The following is an 18,233-nucleotide window of genomic DNA, read 5'->3' as shown; positions in this document are numbered from 1 at the left end:
GACGCGTCTGACGCGGGCTGGGCATTCAAACGGGGGGGGAGCGGGGGAAGGGGCTGAGCGTTTCTCAAGCAGGGCCAATCGGGAACTCAGAGAGGCCCAAACTGTCAAACGGCCACAGCGCCCCAACTGAGAGGGGGTGGGGGTAGGAAGTGTGAGGGGGGGGAGAAAGCCACACGCACAGAAGGAAGGAAGGGGAGAGAGAAAAAGAAACGTGCCGACGGTCAGAGAGAGGGGTAAGCAGGGATGGAGAGAGAAAGTCACAGAGAAGGAAAGCGCATGCGAGAGAGAGTGAGAGGGCCAGAGCTGTGCAGGGAGGGAGAAGACCTGCGGCCATGTCAGAGTTGGGCCGCCTGTGGCTCGCGCAGCGTGTGGAGCACGACGAGGGAGGGATGGAGAGGAAGGAGAGCAGACAGAGATGGAAAGAGAGAGAATGAGAGCGCAACGGGGCAGGGGGGGAACCCCGGGTGGCGACGTGACCGCAGCTGCGTGACAGCAGTGATTTTTCAGTTTAGCTGCAGAGGGAGCAGCTCGGCTCAGACCAGTCAGCCTGAAAGTGCTCTCCTGGGCGTGCGGTGAGCAAGGGGGCGGACAGCCTGCTGTCTGCAGCTAGAGCCACTGAGAACCAGCTCTCCGCCACTCTCACACACCGACACACACCGAGACTCCAGTGAAGTCGCAGACACACACGGAGACACCAGTACACTCACTAACTGAGACACCAGTACACTCACTGACACACACACTGAGACACCAGTACACTCACTGACACACACACTGAGACACCAGTACACTCACTGACACACACACTGAGACACCAGTACACTCACTGGCACACGGACTGAGACACCAGTACACTCACTGGCACACGGACTGAGACACCAGTACACTCACTGACACACACACACACACGCACTGAGACACCAGTACACTCACTGACACACACACACACACACACACACACAGAGACACCAGTACACTCACTGACACACACACTGAGACACCAGTATACTCATTGAGGCACAAGTACACTCACTGACACACACACAAACCGAGACACCAGTACTTCTACTGGCACATGCAATGAGACACAGCACATGAGACACTCATCGAGACACAGCACAGTCACTGACACACACACTGAGACACTGTCATATATATGCACTGACAGGTACTATCATACAGTATACTGTATAATCCTAGTCCCTCACCACACTGACACATGGCAAACATACAGTCTGACAAAGCCATTCACAGGAACAACAGTAACATAGGCACAGAAGCAACAATGAGGTTTTGTAAGAATTTATTGTGTAAATGTTTATCTCATATCATTCTCTTCAAGTACAGAACACTGAAATATTTCAATTATATCCATTATCCATCATATTCATTAATACCACTGGCACCATCTTGTCCATCACTGTTATTATCGTTATTATTACACAACACCTAAACTGGTAAAATGCACAGAGAAATGGACATTAACTGAGCAGGACACAGCATTGCCATGAGAGAAATGAAATACAGTAGTTGGAATAAATAAATAAATAATATTAATAATCTTTATGAAATCAGTGCACATCATCATCATTATTATTACTATTCTAATCATTAGTGAGTAATGACCAGGACCATCATTGTCCAGCAGTGTGGTGTGCTGCCGGTCAGTAACAAGACCTGGACAGCAAGGTCCGTGTCAGACTGCCCGCTCTGCGGTCCGTCTGTCCCCAGGCTGCACCACCAGCATCAGGCGGGGTGAAGAAGCAGTTTCTTTTCTTGAAAAAAAAGCGCTGATCCAAGCGTTTCCGGATTATTCTCAATATTCCACCCTGTTATTGGCAAGGAAGTCCAATAGGATTGAACGAAAGCAGCTTTGTTTGGCCCGTCTTATTCCGTTCACCCAATCAATCCCAGAATCCCATCCAGCCTCCCTGTGATGGAGCCCAGGACACAGCACAGCAGGGAAAGCCTGTCCCAGACTCCCACAGCTCTCTGTGTCAAGAACTAAGGGAGGTTTCCACGGTCCTGGCAGTCTCAAGGAGCTGTGGATCTGGGAGAGGCCTGCTGGTTGCGGATTGCTCGGACACTGTAGAGGGCTGCCCAGGTGGAGGCACGGTGCATGATGGCTGCCAGACACACAGAGCGCTGCTCTCGCCAGGACACAGAGAGGACAACTCTGAAAGATGAAGACACGTAGCCAGCCCGGTACCCTGTACAGCCCTTTCCACTCCAGATTGCACTGATCTAAAAGCACACCCAGCGCAGCACCGCCTCCTTCCTCTCTCAACAGCATCTACAGAAGCAACACAGTCTGCACTGGGACCACAGCCCACAGACGCCCCTCATACACAGGCCTGTGACTGAGAGTGAGAGAGAGAGAAGAACTGAGTGGATCAGTGGCAGGAGAAAGAACGAGACTGGGAAATGAGAGACACTGTTTAACTATTTCACTGTTAGAGAGTGAAGGAGTGACTGTTATAAAGTGAGAGAGACCAGAATGGAGCGTTTCACTGTCAGAGAGTAAAGAAGTGTCTCTGTTATACTGTAAAGTGAGAGACCAGAATGGAGTGTGGAGCGGCAGATATGTTCAGTTTCAGGGAAAGTGAGATATGGCAACAGAATATTTTAGTGTTAAAGAGATTGCACAATGCAGTTCCTCAGTATTATTGGTGACATTGAGGCATTTTTGTATTACAGACAGGAAAAGGTTAGAATGGAGAATTGTATAACAGAGAGAGCCCCAAGGTAGAGGCAAGGCACTACTGAAGAGCTCCCTCTGTTACTGGGGAGGGAGAAGTCACCAGGCAAGGTACAAACTGCTATACACTCCAAAGGCACTAACTCAGCAGCCTGGGCCTGGGTCACAGACACATACTGCTGCCGCCTCCTGTGGCCCATTCCTGTACCCAGCCTAGTGACACAGCCGATCAATACACACTCCCAGTGACACACTGAGCAAAAACAAGGCAAATGCAAGATCACTCAGTACAAGCACTCCACTGCCCATCTATTTCACAGCAGCGATGCCAGGTGACACACTGGAAACCTACAGCTGCCACTATTGTCCTGTAACACTGGCCAGCTCTCGTCCTGGGCAGACTGTGTTCAGCAGAGCGTACAGGTCCCTCCTAAATCCTCCCACTACAATTCCTGGGGAGAACAGTCAGGTCTCCGTGGACTGCAGAGAAGCAGGGCCTGGTTTTCACTCAAAACGACTGCTGAATGTTAGCTCTTGTTTTAGGCAAGTGCCTTGAAGAAGACATTTTTGTTGGCTAAACTACTGTGCCCTCTTAGCTGCTTCACTCAAGCTGCCTCAGGTTGCCAGTGTGGACCCTGCTGTGATTTTGAGATGACCTAAAAACCCGCTGGGCTCAGGATCCCCATGACCAGGCTGGCCATCGCTGCTGCCTATGTAATGAACCATGCCCTTTGACCCCAAGAGACAGGGCAGCCCTGTGGGCGTAGACTGGGCCTTCATGGTGACTGACTGGGGTATAGCCTGGCCATGGCACCAGTTTGGCAGAGGTTTCAGGAAATGGAAAGTGGTGTTTGGGTTCTGTGAGGACCAGCTGTGGGTTTCACGGTGCCCTGGTCAGTGCACCTCTTGCTTGCACAGTAAAACAGAGTGGGACGCACACGCTCGGACTGAGCCACATGGGTCAGCATCACTTGGCACTCTCAATACATCAACGGCACAGGGAAGAAAGTTCTTGTAAAAAAAGTTTTAAAAAAAATAAATAAATACAGAAACCATCACATTGAAAAAAAAAAAGAAACAACGACAACAGATTTGGCACCATGGTTTTGAGTTAATTGATGATCTTTGTTTTACAAGTGAGAAACTGAAGGTTTCTCTCTCCTCATCTGTATGGTTTAAGACAAATATACACACATACATAGTTATGTTTATATATAGGTATTTATAGTATAATCTATTATATTATCTAGTAATACCCCTATTATAGATATGTAGAAGAGTCCATGCTTTACGACTCTGAAAGAGGCCCCAGCAGGATTGGAGCTCCTCAGACACTCCTCATTTTCACCTTCGATTTCTGGCATTTCTGATTTCTTTTCTCCAGCAGGAGGCAGTGGGCAGCGTGCAGTGCAAGGGGCAAAGGGGATATTTACCCATTCCTGGTTGGACACGGAGAGAGACCGAAAGGGAACTGCACAGAACCACTCAGCGTAACGCTGTTTTAACACAGTCCAGCCCCAAGCCTCCAGACAACGGAGTTCTGTTCAGAGCTACTGTACCTTGGCTGCTTGTTTTAAACCTATTTCTGCCCTCTCTATCTGTGTTTACAGCTGAGTATTAGTTTTGCCAAAGCTATTTCTGTCACCCAAATACTGAGACAAACTCAATCTCTAATTGTTTTCCTGGCATTGGTCTTCGTGAAGAAAACCAGTCCGCCCTCCTCTCACTGAGTGACAAAGACAAATCACTAAGACAAACCACTCAGAGTAATCTTCATAGAATGAAAGTCCTGTCTGCAGACAGCTTGACTGATAGTTTGAACTTGCACAAAGCGTGTTTTTCAAACTGCATTTTAAGTTATGAACAACAACGAACAAGTCTGCCACAGTTTTCAGTGCGGAGTGGGGAACAGGCTCTTCAGAGTCCAACTTGATGCAGATAGATCTGTTTTATCAACATATGAGTGGTTTGCCGGTGGGTAGCTTGAGCAGTTACAAATTACAAGATTTGGCTGTCCGAGATGCACTCCAGCACAGGCTCAAGCCCTGAGCTTCAACTCAAGGGGCTCTGTTAACAAACTCAAGCCTCAGCACTGCCCCCTGCTCCACTGGAAGTATTCCTGAAACACCACATCCAGCTTCCTTAAGATCGCTTGGACATGGGAGTTCACAAGGCCTCAACCCTGAGTCGCAACTCAGCTGTGGGAATGGAGATGCAATCCATTTCCTGACAGCGTCAAAGACAGTGGACAACGACTGTAGGCATTGTGTTTCTTGTGGAACCTTTTAAACATCTTTTTTCAAAGCCAAAGGAGAAATGACCCTGTCTGTCACTTGTCCCTTAACTTCTGGAACTCTCCTTTCAGTTCTTCCCCTCTACCCTCTCTCTGTGCTGAGCTCAGCACTGACAGGTGCGATTCCAGCACGTGATACAGAACCTCGCATCTCTGGTTTCCAAGCTTATTGAGCGTGACAGACCATTTCACAAAAACTCCAACACACGGACATGCTCGCTTCCAGGACTCCGAGATTCTAAAAGCTTGCAGACGACAGGTTGGTGGACGATCCTGAGGCTACTGAGATCGAGAGCTATGGCCTCCTTTTTAAAAAGAGTCTTGGACAGTCTGAGGAATGCACAAGTGTTGTCCTTTACACAATACATGGGAGTGTAAACTTCTTTTAAGAAAGTTTGTGAAATGGTCTTTGAGTTTTTCTCTGGTCTGTGAAGCAGCTTGTTTTTTTGTGTAGTGTTTTCACAGCAGGCAGTGGCAGAGCTGGGCAGAGTCTGTAGCAGCCTGTTAACACCAAGAGAGCAGCAACTGAGAGACTGGGAGAGAAGGAGAGAGAGAAACTGGGAGGGACTGGGAGAGAAAGAGTGAGAGAGACTACGAGAGGGAGAAGAGGAAAGCAAGGAAGGAAAGGGAGACAGAGACTGGCTGGTGGAGGCTGCGCTGAGCTCATTTCAAACTGCTCTAAACTACAACACAGGAGAGATTTTCACTGGAAGCACCAAGAGCTGAATTTCTGAAGACTGAAGACAAAGTCTTAAGCCTTTTGTCTGAGTGGGTGAAAGTGGGTGGGGGACATGTTTGCAACATGTGTTGAGGTCACTGGTTACCAGTGCGTGCTGAAGACAGTTCATTGAGAACAGAAACAGTCATGCAAAAACATACACTTCCCAGTCTCTGGGCAAGTTCAGCCTCTGAGGACACACAAAGGATGCAGGGAAACCAGAAATACCCAATAGGCTCTGAATGCACAGTGATCTAACCTTCCCTAGGTTTCACAAACTATAGCTGCAGGGCCTTTATACAGAAGCCAGTACCAGACCCTAGCGATTTCAAACAGCACTGAAGCAAAAAAGTGTTCGATGGAATTAATGTGACGTTTCTAATGCTGTCTTTTCTGCTCCATCAGTGCAGCAGGTGAAATCTGGAACGGCTAAAACAGCTGTGCAGCAGGAGCCTGATCTCCCATCACTGTGGATGTGTCATGGCAGGTATGGCCATGCGGGGCACAGTTTGTAGAAGAGGAAGCTCTTGGGAGGGAAGGTGGCGGACACAAACAGATGCGCCTATGAAGGGTTAGGGTGCTCTGCTGTCCGATCTAGAATACAATGTGTTTCAGTGGCCCCGGCAAACCGGTTTCAACGTGTGGCTGGGTAGCGTGCTCCACGCTGACGATGGCAGTGGAAAGAGAGGAGTCTGACGCAAGCCAGGAGACTGAAGGTGAGGTATTACTTCCCACAAATCCTTAAGAAGCAGCACCAAGGACACTCCTGATATCCTGTGTGCCTGTCCCCTACAATCCCCCCAACACACGCTCCGAACACACAGCAGGCCCTTGGGCTCCCAGAGCCGAGGCTGAGCTCCACAGCCACGAGACTCTGGACTGCTCTGCCAGAGCTGGGTGTGTAGGGGTTTTCGATGTGAAGAAGAGTCTCTCTGAGGGAAACTCTTTTCAGCACAGCACTGACTACTTGGAAAGGGGCAGGATACAGGAAGAGAGGGAAATATCAAGGGATTCGAGAGAGAGATGATAGGACTCTCCCTGGTTACAGACCCCTGGGAGATGTGTCTGTGTGTGTGATAAAGAACGAAGCAGGGAGGGAGAGACAGACAGAGGAAAGGCCAACAGTGCTTGGATTGCAAGATGGTGAAGTATAAAAAAAGTGCCTAGGAGCTTCCTGTAGCCGCTGAGCACCATGCCTGTAAGTCTGAGACAAAGAAAGGAGGCACAAGAGAGAGAGGAGCAGTGGGGAAGAAGTGGAGTGAGGGAAAATGTACAACACTGAAGCAGGAGACCTGACTCTGTGAAAGACAGTGAGAAGGGAGAGAGGTGGCGTCTCCTTTGTTACCTCTCTCCCTCTGTAGGGCCTCAGTTTTCCAGGGCATCAGCACAGCCCCTGTGGGTGTACAGCTCCTGCTCAGCCAAGCCAGCATCTTCGGCGTTTTGCTCGTCCGCCTCACTGTCTGTGCTGCCCTCGCTGTCCTTCCCATCAGCCCCCAGGCCACAGGGGTAGCCAGAGGGGTAAAGGGCGCCTGGTGGGAGGGGGCTGGGCAGCAGGTCGTCGTCCGAGCTGAGAGAGTCGCCCTCCCCTGCTGACACTTGGCCCACCATGTGGAGCCCATCGAATGACCGCATTGGGTCCTTGAAACGCTGGGACGGTCCTTTCAACTGTCTGATCTGGAAGGAGGCAGGAAGGGAGTGGAAAGGAAAACAAAGATGGAAGGGAGTTAAGATAGGAACACTGGCATCCTCAGTACATTAACATTTCTCATTGGCAGCAGTTTCTCATGTGTATGTGGCTATATATGTGTATACTGTATGTATATATGTGTGCAGTGATTTCAATATTGTTAATTCCTCCTCTCTAAACTCATTAACAGTAACATATTCCTAATTGATCCAATTCATATCATGAATCTGAGAGGGCCAGGGCTTGATCCTGGCAGGGGCAGCACCTGAGGCTATTGGCGTTCCAGGGAATCGGGGCTGCATGGCCTGGATTATACAGATTTTTCCATTTTCACAAGTTGTTACACCAGGAGGACAGCTGGTCCAGTGGTTAAGATACAGGGCTGTCATACCAGGAGGACAGCTGGTTTAGTGGTTAAGATACAGGACTGTCACACCAGGACGACAGCTGGTCCAGTGGTTAAGATACAGGGCTGTCATACCAGGAGGACAGCTGGTCCAGTGGTTAAGATACAGGACTGTCACACCAGGAGGACAGCTGGTCCAGTGGTTAAGATACAGGACTGTCACACCAGGAGGATATAGCCAGGACAGTGCTGTATGGATCTGTGGCTCTGGTTTCTGCTGTTTGGAAAAAACTTTCTTGATCTCTCAGCTCCAGCACGGAGCACAAGGGACTGAGTGGGACTGAGAGGAGGCCATCTGGGCAAGAGACAAATGAGTAGATGGGGATTTCTGATTGATTTCCAATGATTTCTGTTGAGAGGGCCTTCGTGTTTAAAAATATGGTTTATTTTTATCATTTTTACTCTGGTGCTAAATTTTACTCAGCCTTCAAATAAACTGCAGATAATCTGAATGATTATTTGCATTTTTCTCTGTTAGGCTGAGATTAGTTTATCTGAAACTCACTGTAAACCTAATCTGGGAGCAGAGGTGTGATCTGAGTACTGCTCTGACTGTGTGAGTGTGTTTGTCCATGTATGTTGTGCTGTTTGTGTGTCTGCAGTCTGTGTGTCTTGTGGGCATGTGTTACTATCAATGTATCAAAGAAACAATGGGAGTCTGAGAAAATGAGCCCACAGACACATTAACTCCTGACAGATAGATGACATGGAGATGCCCTCACAGTAATTTTTTTAACCTAAAAAAGGGCAAGCTATTTATTCTTATCACCTATGGAGTCTGATTGGTGGGTGTAAAGGACCGTCAATTTCAACAGAATGTGGGTCAGTGGGAGGGTCCCTACAGAGACAGAAATACAGAGGAGTGTGAGTGGATGTGTCTACTTTCTGTGTGTATGAGTGTGTGTTGTGTATGCATTATGGATGGATTGTGTGAGTCTCTTTCCACTGTTTGTTCCTGCGTGTACGGGTACACACACACACGTGTCCTGCTGGCCCTGTGTGACTCTCTGTATAAAGGTTAAGGCTTGCGTGACAGCGCTAGGCCGCAGCCTGTCTCTGTGCGTCAGTGTGAGTCAGGCCCAGTGCAGCATGGCAGTAAATCACAGACGCACTCCTCTCCAGAACACTCCTTCACTGCGGTGGGGGAGGAGGTGTGGGGGGGTTGTGGTTCACCAGTGAAACGCTAGAAATGACTGAGACGCATCAAAGCACTCCTGCTTCCTCCCTACTAATATCTGCCCTCTGCCTTCCGCCTCCCATTAACCCCCTCTCCAGTGCTATTCTGTGTGGGGCTGTGGCTGCTTAACTGTTCCCCAGCATCGCTTGTGCTCTGTAGACAAATAATTAGGCTACAGGGAGAACTAAAGGCCACAGGGAGTGTTCTACTTCACGCCAACAAATTCTCTGTTCTGTGTCAAGCGCTGTAAGCGTAAGGCTCTGGCATACAAGACAGTTGGCACAGCATCTTACCACACAGGAAGAGAAGCACACACGAGGGCAGCTGCCCCATGCAGGGCCTGACACAGAAGGTCACCAACCAGATCAACACCGATAACAAATGTGCTGAAATACCGAAGTATGCAGTGGGGAGAGCAGCATGTTTTGGGGTCACTTGTTTTAGAACACAGCTGTGCTGCACCTTGCACAGACAAGAGTCTTCATCAAATACAGAACCAGGCCTTACCAGACCAGCTCTCAACACAGAACATTTCTCATTGTGCTCACAAGATCTACAAGAGAGAGACTGAACAATGCTGCAGGGTATTGGTTTTCAACTCTGTGACTTTTATACACGCAGACACTGAGCCGGCTACTTGTATGATATTATTCCATGCAATGAAACTACTCAGAATTAATAACACAGGCTTGGGTGTCAACATATCAAGAGCTGGATCACCGCTCTGTATCAGAAGCCGGCCTGGTACATATCTGCCCGTGGAGCCACGTTCAGGAACACAGAGGTACAGTAGGACACACAGATGTGCTGCAAAGCCACGTTCTGCCCCATGCTGCCCAGCACACAGTCTTCTAACCAGACTGGCGACCCGACTGTATGAACGCAGGCTCTACCTGAGCGAACGCAGAGGAATCTAAAACTTGACACAGGGAAATTCCAGAGGCCTGCACCCTCGTTGAGTCATGACTGAATCAGAAACACCTCTAAGGCTGACCGCGCTGCGGTAACAAAAGAACGGTTACAGACCAGGGTCTGTTCAGCCCATCTAGTCCGTTTGGTAGTTAGCAGCTTATTGAACCAAGGATCTCCCACAACCCTCTGGGGAAAGAAGCACCACCTGTTCTTGATTTGAAAATCACTTTTACATTTTTTCCAGTCTTTAAATACGTGTGAATACCTGAACCAGGTCCCCTCATACTCCTCTCTGTTCAAGACTAAAAACTCTCAGCTCCCCCAGCCTGTCAGTGCTGGACATTCCCTTCAGCCCCAGTACACATGTGCTTGCTCTTCTCTGGACAGATTCCAGAGCAGTAATAATTTTTATAAAGTAGTGACCAAAACTGTACACAATATTCGAAATGAGGTCTCACTAGTGCATTATAGAGCTTTATTCACAGGATCTTCCCTCCATTTCTTGCCTTGAATTCAACACTATTCACTGTTCTCCTCAACATCAAGCTGTTGCAGGATGACCTGGATATACAATGTTTACCTAGAACTCCAGAAACTTGGATTTGTAAAAACATTCTGCTAGCATGTCAGAATCAGGGCAGGATTTCAAACCTGCGTCCAAGAGAGGCCTGAGTCTAGCAGGATCAACTCTTCGATTATTTAAGTTATAGATCAATTAAACAAGTCATTTGTTTAAGAGTTGTTGTCACGCGGAGCTCAGTCATTTTGGAATATCTGTTGAACTGACAGATGCCCGCGCGCAAGGTTCCGAGAATCAGGTTCCGGCAAGCTCCTACTTGTCAAATTTCAGGCCTGTATCTCTGCTTCCACACAAGTGACAAGTGACAAAATCAGGGCGTTTCGGAACAGAAAGCCCGGCGCCCGTGATTGCGCGGCAAAGAAATACCCTCCCCACGCAGGCGGCCGCGCTGTCACGCACATGTGCTCTCTAGATGAGCAAGCAGAAGGGAGAGCGGTAACATTCAGGAGCCCCACGCCAGGGCCGTGATTTGAACCATAACAGAGATGAACACAGAACCTGCTGCTGTGCCCCGCGGTCTGGTTTCCTGCTCCTCGCTGCTGTGAGAAAGATTTTACAAGCAGCGAAAACACATCAAAGCCTTTGCCCTAGCAGCAGGGGAAAATAACGCTCACCATTAAACTTCACACAAAGGGATTTCAGAGACAACGCATACGATCTTTTGATTCAGGAGCCCCCAAATAAATTTCTTCTCAGCATTCAGCCACCCAAGGGTAAAAAATAAGATGGAGGTGCCAATCGTGAGGACTTTGGTGACAGTTCCCTGCTCCTCATTTCGGCAGAGCTCTGACAACGTAGTCTGGCCTGTTTTCCATGCTGACAGTAAGACACATCTTCAGAGTGGCAATCCTGACTTCACAGGGTGCAGCCTAAACCTGCTGACGTTGGGGAATAATTCTAACAGTTCCAGAACCAGGGTGTGTTTCCGGTGTTGAGGTACGACACCCGTGCACAGCCCCGAGGTCCTGGATGGGCTGAGCCAACGAACGAAGAGGGACTGTGCTCTTGAAGTGTGTGTGAACAAATTAATGTGTGTGCGTGCACGCGAGGGGTTTCCCCCAGTGTGTGAAGTTACTCCCCCTGTGCCTGGGAATCTCTGACAGTAACATCACTCTATGACTGTCATGGAAAAGACACCCTGTTGCCCCACACAGAGGCTTCTTCATGATATGGGAACCCTGTGGGCAGTCAGTTCCCAGGGGGCCACAGCTTCTCTCCCAGGGCATAACAGCCTCTCCCTCTCTCCCAGAGGATCACAGCCTCTCCCTCTCTCCCAGGGGATCACAGCCTCTGTCTCTTCCAGGGGATCATAGCCTCTCTCTCTCCCAAGGGATAACAGCCTCTCCCTCTCTCCCAGGGGATCAAAGCCTCTCCCCTTCTCCCAGGGGATCACAGTCTCTGTCTCCCCCAAGGGATCACAGCCTCTCCCCTTCTCCAAAGGGATCACAGCCTCTCCCCTTCTCCAAAGGGATCACAGCCTCTCCCTCTCTCCCAGGGGATCACAGCCTCTCCCTCTCTCCCAGGGGATCACAGCCTCTCCCCTTCTCCCAGGGGATCACAGCCTCTCCCTCTCTCCCAGGGGATCACAGCCTCTCCCTCTCTCCCAGGGGATCACAGCCTCTCCCTCTCTCCTAGGGGATCACAGCCTCTCCCCTTCTCCCAGGGGATCACAGCCTCTCCCCTTCTCCCAGGGGATCACAGCCTCTCCCCTTCTCCCAGGGGATCACAGCCTCTCCCTCTCTCCCAGGGGATCACAGCCTCTCCCCTTCTCCCAGGGGATCACAGCCTCTCCCCTTCTCCCAGGGGATCACAGCCTCTCTCTCTAGCAGGGGATCACAGTCTCTAGGTTAATAAGCCAGGGTGAATGTTCTTAATGAAGCAGGGCTAGTGCTCTAATTCCTGACCTCCGCCTTCAGCTCTGCGATCTGCTCCTTCAGCTGCGAGATGTACTGGCTGGAGTCGGAGTGGTTCAGCTCTCCCTGGATCCGGCCCTCCTCCTTCTGTCAAAGCACAGTCGGCAGAGTGTGAGGCAATAGTGGACACAGACATGCCCACTGTCACTGTACCACACTCCCACTGTCACTGTTACACATTCCCATGTGCACTGTCACTGTTACACACTTGCACATTCCCACTGTCACTGTAGCACCCTGACACTGTCACTGCAACACACTCACTGTCACTGTTACACACTTGCACATTCCCACTGTCACTGTAGCACACTGACACTCTCTCACTGTCAGTGTTTCACATTCACTGGCACTGTAACACAGTCACACTGTTAAACTCACTGTCACTGTAACAGACTGACACTTTCTGACATGAAGAGACACACTGGAAAGCCGTGATACGCAGTGAAGCATACTATGACGCACCCCACAAGAGTGCACTGTGGGAAGACAAGCACCTGTATTTCCAGGTCAGCGATTCGTTGGCGCAGCTCGGCCATGGCAGCCATACTGTCCGCCTCCCGCAGACGGACAGCCATCACCTCCTCCTTGCTCTGAGAGAGGACAGAGGGGAGCGGGAGGCAGGGGGGAGGGCAGCAGATGAACAGGGTCCGGAGAGACAGGAAGGGAGAAGAGAGACTTAGACGCAAGAAGAGCTTCTTCTTCGAGAGCTGAACTCGACAGGCTGCAGAGCTTGAGCCAGCTGTACCTTGCAGTCAGACTCAGCCTGCTTCCTCTTCATCTCTCCCAGCTGGCCCTGTAGGGCCTTGTTTTGTGCAGTGAGGCTCTGCACTCTCTCCTGCAGGGCGGCGCTCTCCTGCTCCTGGCGGCTCACCAGGTTAATCTGAATCTGGTTCTGAGGGAGAGAGGAAAAGAGGGAGGAGTGTTCTGTTTTAACAACAGGTATTCATTTGTACTTTTTTGCATTCTTTTCTTTTACACTACTCTTAATTGAGTAGGGCTCTGTTTCTGGTTTGGTAACACTGCTAATGTGGGCCACTTCCAGCAACACACCTCTGAAATTAACTGAACAGAAATTAGAAGAAAAGAGGGAGGCAGAGATAGCGAGGAAGAGAACTAGGGAGTGAGGGAAAGACCCATTGAGACACACATATACAAATCCCAGAAAAACTGGTAGTAACGCACTTCCTGATGCAGTGAGAAATACTCTGGGATTAGACAAACATTCTTCCCCAAAATAACAAATCTAATCCCAGAATTCTGACACATGCCAAAACCACAACAGCTCCCAATCCTACTGGGAAAGGGGGAGGGAACTCAATTGAGCTGGCAACACAGTTTGCGATCCCCTGTTACATCCTGAAGAACAGTGAGCCTGGCTCTCAATAACGGTTTATATTTTACAGTATGTGTTCTATATAAGTGCCTAATTATATGTTTGAACTTTAAATGTCTGTAAATGTGCTTATAGTATCTGTTATTCATCTGTCACGCCAATAATGCTCTTTTGGATTTGAATTTGAAATTAAAAGAGAGTGAGGGGAAGGGACAGAATGCAAGAAAGAAAGGAAAAGATGGATAAGTAGAGATGGAAGTAGTACTGTACTCTGTACTCTTCCTCCCAGGAATCTAAGGCTGTGTGATAGATGTAGTACCTGGCTCTCCAGCTGCAGGGCCCTCAGCCTCAGCTCCCTCAGCTCGGCTTGGGCCTGGGCCTCCCTCAGCCGCACCCCCATCAGCCGGTCCTGCAGGTCGTTCAGGGCGTTCTTCTTTGGGGACTCCTTCCAGTGACCCCCCCCGCCACCCCGGGACATGTGATGCTGGGAAACGAGAGGGGAGAAGAGAGAAGGAAGGGAGAAAGGACAGGGGGAGTGAAAGACAAGCCTCTCTCAGTCCTGTACCTGTCAGTGCAGGTTCACCACAGTGACCCATCCCTCTCTCAGTAGTGGACCTGCTGGCGTCGGTTTGGCTCAGTGACCCTTTCTCATTACTGGACCTGCCAGTGCAGGTTCAGCTCAGCGACCCATCCCTCTCTCAGTACTGGACCTGCCGGCGCCAGTTGAGCTCAGTGACCCATCCCTCTCTCAGTACTGGACCTGCCGGCGCCAGTTGAGCTCAGTGACCCATCCCTCTCTCAGTACTGTACCTGCCAGCGCTGGTTCAGCTCAGTGACCTGCTCCTGCATCTCCCTGAAGGAGCTCAGAGTCTCCAGCTCTCGCAGCTTCACTGCTTTCAGCTCTTCCTGCAGCCTCGCCAGATTGGTCTCATCAGGCAGGGAGCTGTTCCTCTGGGACACACACACAGACAGGGATGAAACACCACACACTGGAGTCAGACACCACTGCACAAGGCCAGGCTCAGGCTAGCTCATCTCTTAACACTGACAGAGCCTCACACACTGGAGTCAGACACCACTGCACGAGGCCAGGCTGAGGCTAGCTCATCTCTAACACTGACAGAGCCCCACACACTGGAGTCAGACACCACTGCACGAGGCCAGGTTCAGGCTAGCTCATCTCTTAACACTGACAGAGCCTCACACACTGGAGTCAGACACCACTGCACGAGGCCAGGCTCAGGCTAGCTCATCTCTAACCCTGACAGAGCCCCACACACTGGAGTCAGACACCACTGCACGAGGCCAGGCTCAGGCTAGCTCATCTCTTAACACTGACAGAGCCCCACACACTGGAGTCAGACACCAATGCACGATTCCAGGCTGAGGCTAGCTCATCTCTAACACTGACAGAGCCCCACACACTGGAGTCAGACACCACTGCACGAGGCCAGGCTCAGGCTAGCTCATCTCTAACACTGACAGAGCCCCACACACTGGAGTCAGACACCACTGCACGAGGCCAGGCTCAGGCTAGCTCATCTCTAACCCTGACAGAGCCTCACACACTGGAGTCAGACACCACTGCATGAGGCCAGGCTCAGGCTAGCTCATCTCTTAACACTGACAGAGCCCCACACAGTGGAGTCAGACACCACTGCACGAGGCCAGGCTCAGGCTAGCTCATCTCTTAACACTGACAGAGCCTCACACACTGGAGTCAGACACCACTGCACGAGGCCAGGCTGAGGCTAGCTCATCTCTTAACACTGACAGAGCCCCACACACTGGAGTCAGACACCACTGCACGAGGCCAGGCTCAGGCTAGGTCATCTATAACACTGAAACAAGTAATCAGTTTTCATGGATCAAGTGTACATCAGTAGAGTATGTGTGCTGTGTATCAGCTGTGTCAGTAGAGTATGTGTGCTGTGTATCAGTTGTGTGTCAGTAGGGTAGTGTGCACTGTGTTTCAGTTGTGTCAGTAGAGCAGTGTGCTGGGTTATCAGCTGTGTGTCAGTAGAGTATGTGTGCTATGTATCTGTTGTGTGTCAGTACAACAGTGTGCACTGTGTATCAGTTGTGTCAGTACAGCAGAGTGCACTGTGTATCAGTTGTGTGTCAGTACAGCAGTGTGCTGTGTGTCAGTAGAGTATGTGTGCTATATATCTGTGTGTGTCAGTACAGCAGTGTGCACTGTGTATCAGTTGTGTGTCAGTAGAGTATGTGTGCTGTGTATTTGTTATGTGTAAGTACAGCAGTGTGCTGTGTATTTGTGTATTATGTGGAAGTACAGCAGTGTCCACTGTGTATCAGTTGTGTTTCAGTAGAGCAGTGTACTGTGTATCAGCTGTGTGTCAGTACAGTATGTATGCTGTGTATCTGTCATGTGTCAGTACAGCAGTGTGCACTGTGTATCCGTTGTGTCAGTAGAACAGTGTGTTGTGTATCAGTTGTGCGTCACTACAGCAGTGTGCTGTGTTATCAGCTGTGTCAGTAGAGTGTGTGTGCTGTGTATTTGTGTATAATGTGTAAGTACAGCAGTGTGCTGTGTATTAGTTGTGTGTCAGTAGAGCAGTGTACTGTGTATCAGTAGAGTATGTATGCTGTGTATCTGTCATGTGTCAGTACAGCAGTGTGCACTGTGTATCCGTTGTGTGTCAGCATAACAGTGTGCTGTGTATCAGTTGTGCGTCAGTACAGTATGTGTGCTGTGTATGAGCTGTGTGTCAGTAGAGTGTGGGTGCTGTTTATTTAGTACGGTGACTATCAGTAGAGTGTGTATTCAAAGGAACAGCTAAAGGTTTATTCCGTGCTGAAAGGAAAAGAAAAGAGACACAATGTTTCGGCTATGGAGCCTTCTTCAGGTGTGCCGGGTGTGAGTGTGTATTCCGTGTGTCAGTAGAGTGGGGTGCCAGTGCACTGCGGTTGGGGAGATGGGGTGTGCAGGCAGCCCCCCTCGTTGCTGCGGAGAGCTGTCCCGGGGAGTCAGCGCGGCAAGGGGCTGGCGGGGGGCTGGTGAGGCGCAGCTGTGGGCTGGTGGGTTTCTGTGCCTCCAGGATGGGGGGCTGCGCGCCCCGCCTGTAGGCTTTCATGTGCAGCGCAAAGCGCCGGCGGTGAGCCCTGGGTTTCTAGGAACTGCGGAGTGCAGCTGGGGGGGGGGGAGGGGGATCTGGGTTTGGGGGTTATACAGAGCAACTTTCTCTCATGCACATAGGATTACCTGCTTTCTCCCTGAGCAGGGCTCACTCTTCTCGCCTCCTAGCTTCCTGTCTCCCTCATGTGCTCTTTGGGGTCATTAAGAGTCAACAGCCTCTCTGTTCCTGCCCCTTTAGTAGAGCGCTGGATTAAAGCTTTGGTTTGAGCTCAACAAGTCTGATAATGAGCGCCCACCCACACACTGAGCAGCAACCAGGAGGCTGTGGGTTCAAATTCCAGATAGGTCTTGTGAATAAGTCACCATGGACAACAGCATCAGCTGGTACAAAATAAGGAATGAGAGACAAGCCTGTATGATTTGGGCCAGTTTACAGAGTTTCTTTCTGATCAGAGATTTCCACTCTCACAGGGAAAGGCTGGTGTGGCTGGTGCGTGCATCTACAAAAAGGCCAAACCACATTCTCTGAAACCCCCCTGTAGTGCTGCTCACAACAAAACCTTTTTTCCTTTTCATGTTTTAGTAACACTTCATATTTCCTGGTTATTAACAAACCTCAGCTTTTATTTTGATAAATCTGGTGTAAGTTACTCACAAAAGCGTGCCAGATCAAACGGCAAGCACAGACTTGATGTGTACACAGGTTTGTGTTCTGGTGGGGAAGAGACTACTTTCAGATGCTCCTTGGAAGAACGTTTTGTTTCATTTGTGTCTTTTATGACTACAAGCTAAGCTACTCCTGACTAACTCTGAAAATTAAGTACATTTGTTCTTGCTAACATCCAGACTCATCATGAGCCTGTGTATTTCTCTGTAGAAGTAAATTCACAAATGCTGGCTATAACTCCAGTCAGAAAGGCTGGGTTAAAAAGAGGAGTGACGGGACAGGTAATGATGTGGTTAGTGCCCTTCACTGAGCCGTCATACGTTATGCGTGTGATAAAGGGGTGATGCAGGAGTGACTGAAGGGTGATCGAGGAATGAAAGAGGTTGCATGTCCAAATTCAGTCTCACCTTCTCCAGCTCCAAAACTTTGTCCTGCATCTCCTTCAGAGCAGCTAGCAACTCAGCCTCCTGCAGTCGAGACTGCTCCAGCTCTGTCTGCAAGCCACTGACAAACTGCTCTGTGTACTGAGAGAGATAGAGAGGGGTCAGTGGACTGCTCCAGCTCTGTCTGCAAGCCACTGTCAAACTGCTCTGTGTACTGAGAGAGAAAAGAGGGGTCAGTGGACTGCTCCAGCTCTGTCTGCAAGCCACTGTCAAACTGCTCTGTGTACTGAGAGAGACAGATGGGTCAGTGGACTGCTCCAGCTCTGTCTGCAAGCCACTGTCAAACTGCTCTGTGTACTGAGAGAGACA

The 18,233-nt window shown here is 49.9% G+C and overlaps 1 protein-coding gene across 5 annotated transcripts in view; it reads right to left on the bottom strand.

Moving 5' to 3' along the window:
• Positions 1-1,286: 1,286 nt before the first annotated feature.
• Positions 1,287-18,233, bottom strand: part of evi5l (ecotropic viral integration site 5 like) — a 42,971-nt gene continuing 26,024 nt past the window's right edge. For 3 of the 5 annotated variants that reach the window (XM_069195683.1, XM_069195686.1, XM_069195687.1), the window contains 7 exons: positions 17,889-18,005; positions 14,528-14,668; positions 14,037-14,201; positions 13,130-13,276; positions 12,879-12,974; positions 12,376-12,471; positions 1,287-7,383 (listed from right to left, as the gene is read on the bottom strand). In XM_069195683.1, coding sequence (XP_069051784.1) covers positions 7,075-7,383; positions 12,376-12,471; positions 12,879-12,974; positions 13,130-13,276; positions 14,037-14,201; positions 14,528-14,668; positions 17,889-18,005 — 1,071 coding nt within the window. In that variant the 3' untranslated portion in view covers positions 1,287-7,074. The remainder of the gene's footprint in view (positions 7,384-12,375; positions 12,472-12,878; positions 12,975-13,129; positions 13,277-14,036; positions 14,202-14,527; positions 14,669-17,888; positions 18,006-18,233) is intronic. The other 2 variants (XM_069195684.1, XM_069195685.1) reach the window with 2 other exon arrangements.

This window comes from Lepisosteus oculatus, chromosome 11 (assembly GCF_040954835.1).
Source record: "Lepisosteus oculatus isolate fLepOcu1 chromosome 11, fLepOcu1.hap2, whole genome shotgun sequence".
Taxonomy (NCBI): Eukaryota; Metazoa; Chordata; class Actinopteri; order Semionotiformes; family Lepisosteidae; genus Lepisosteus; species Lepisosteus oculatus.
This window is presented reverse-complemented; position numbering and strand designations above follow the sequence as displayed.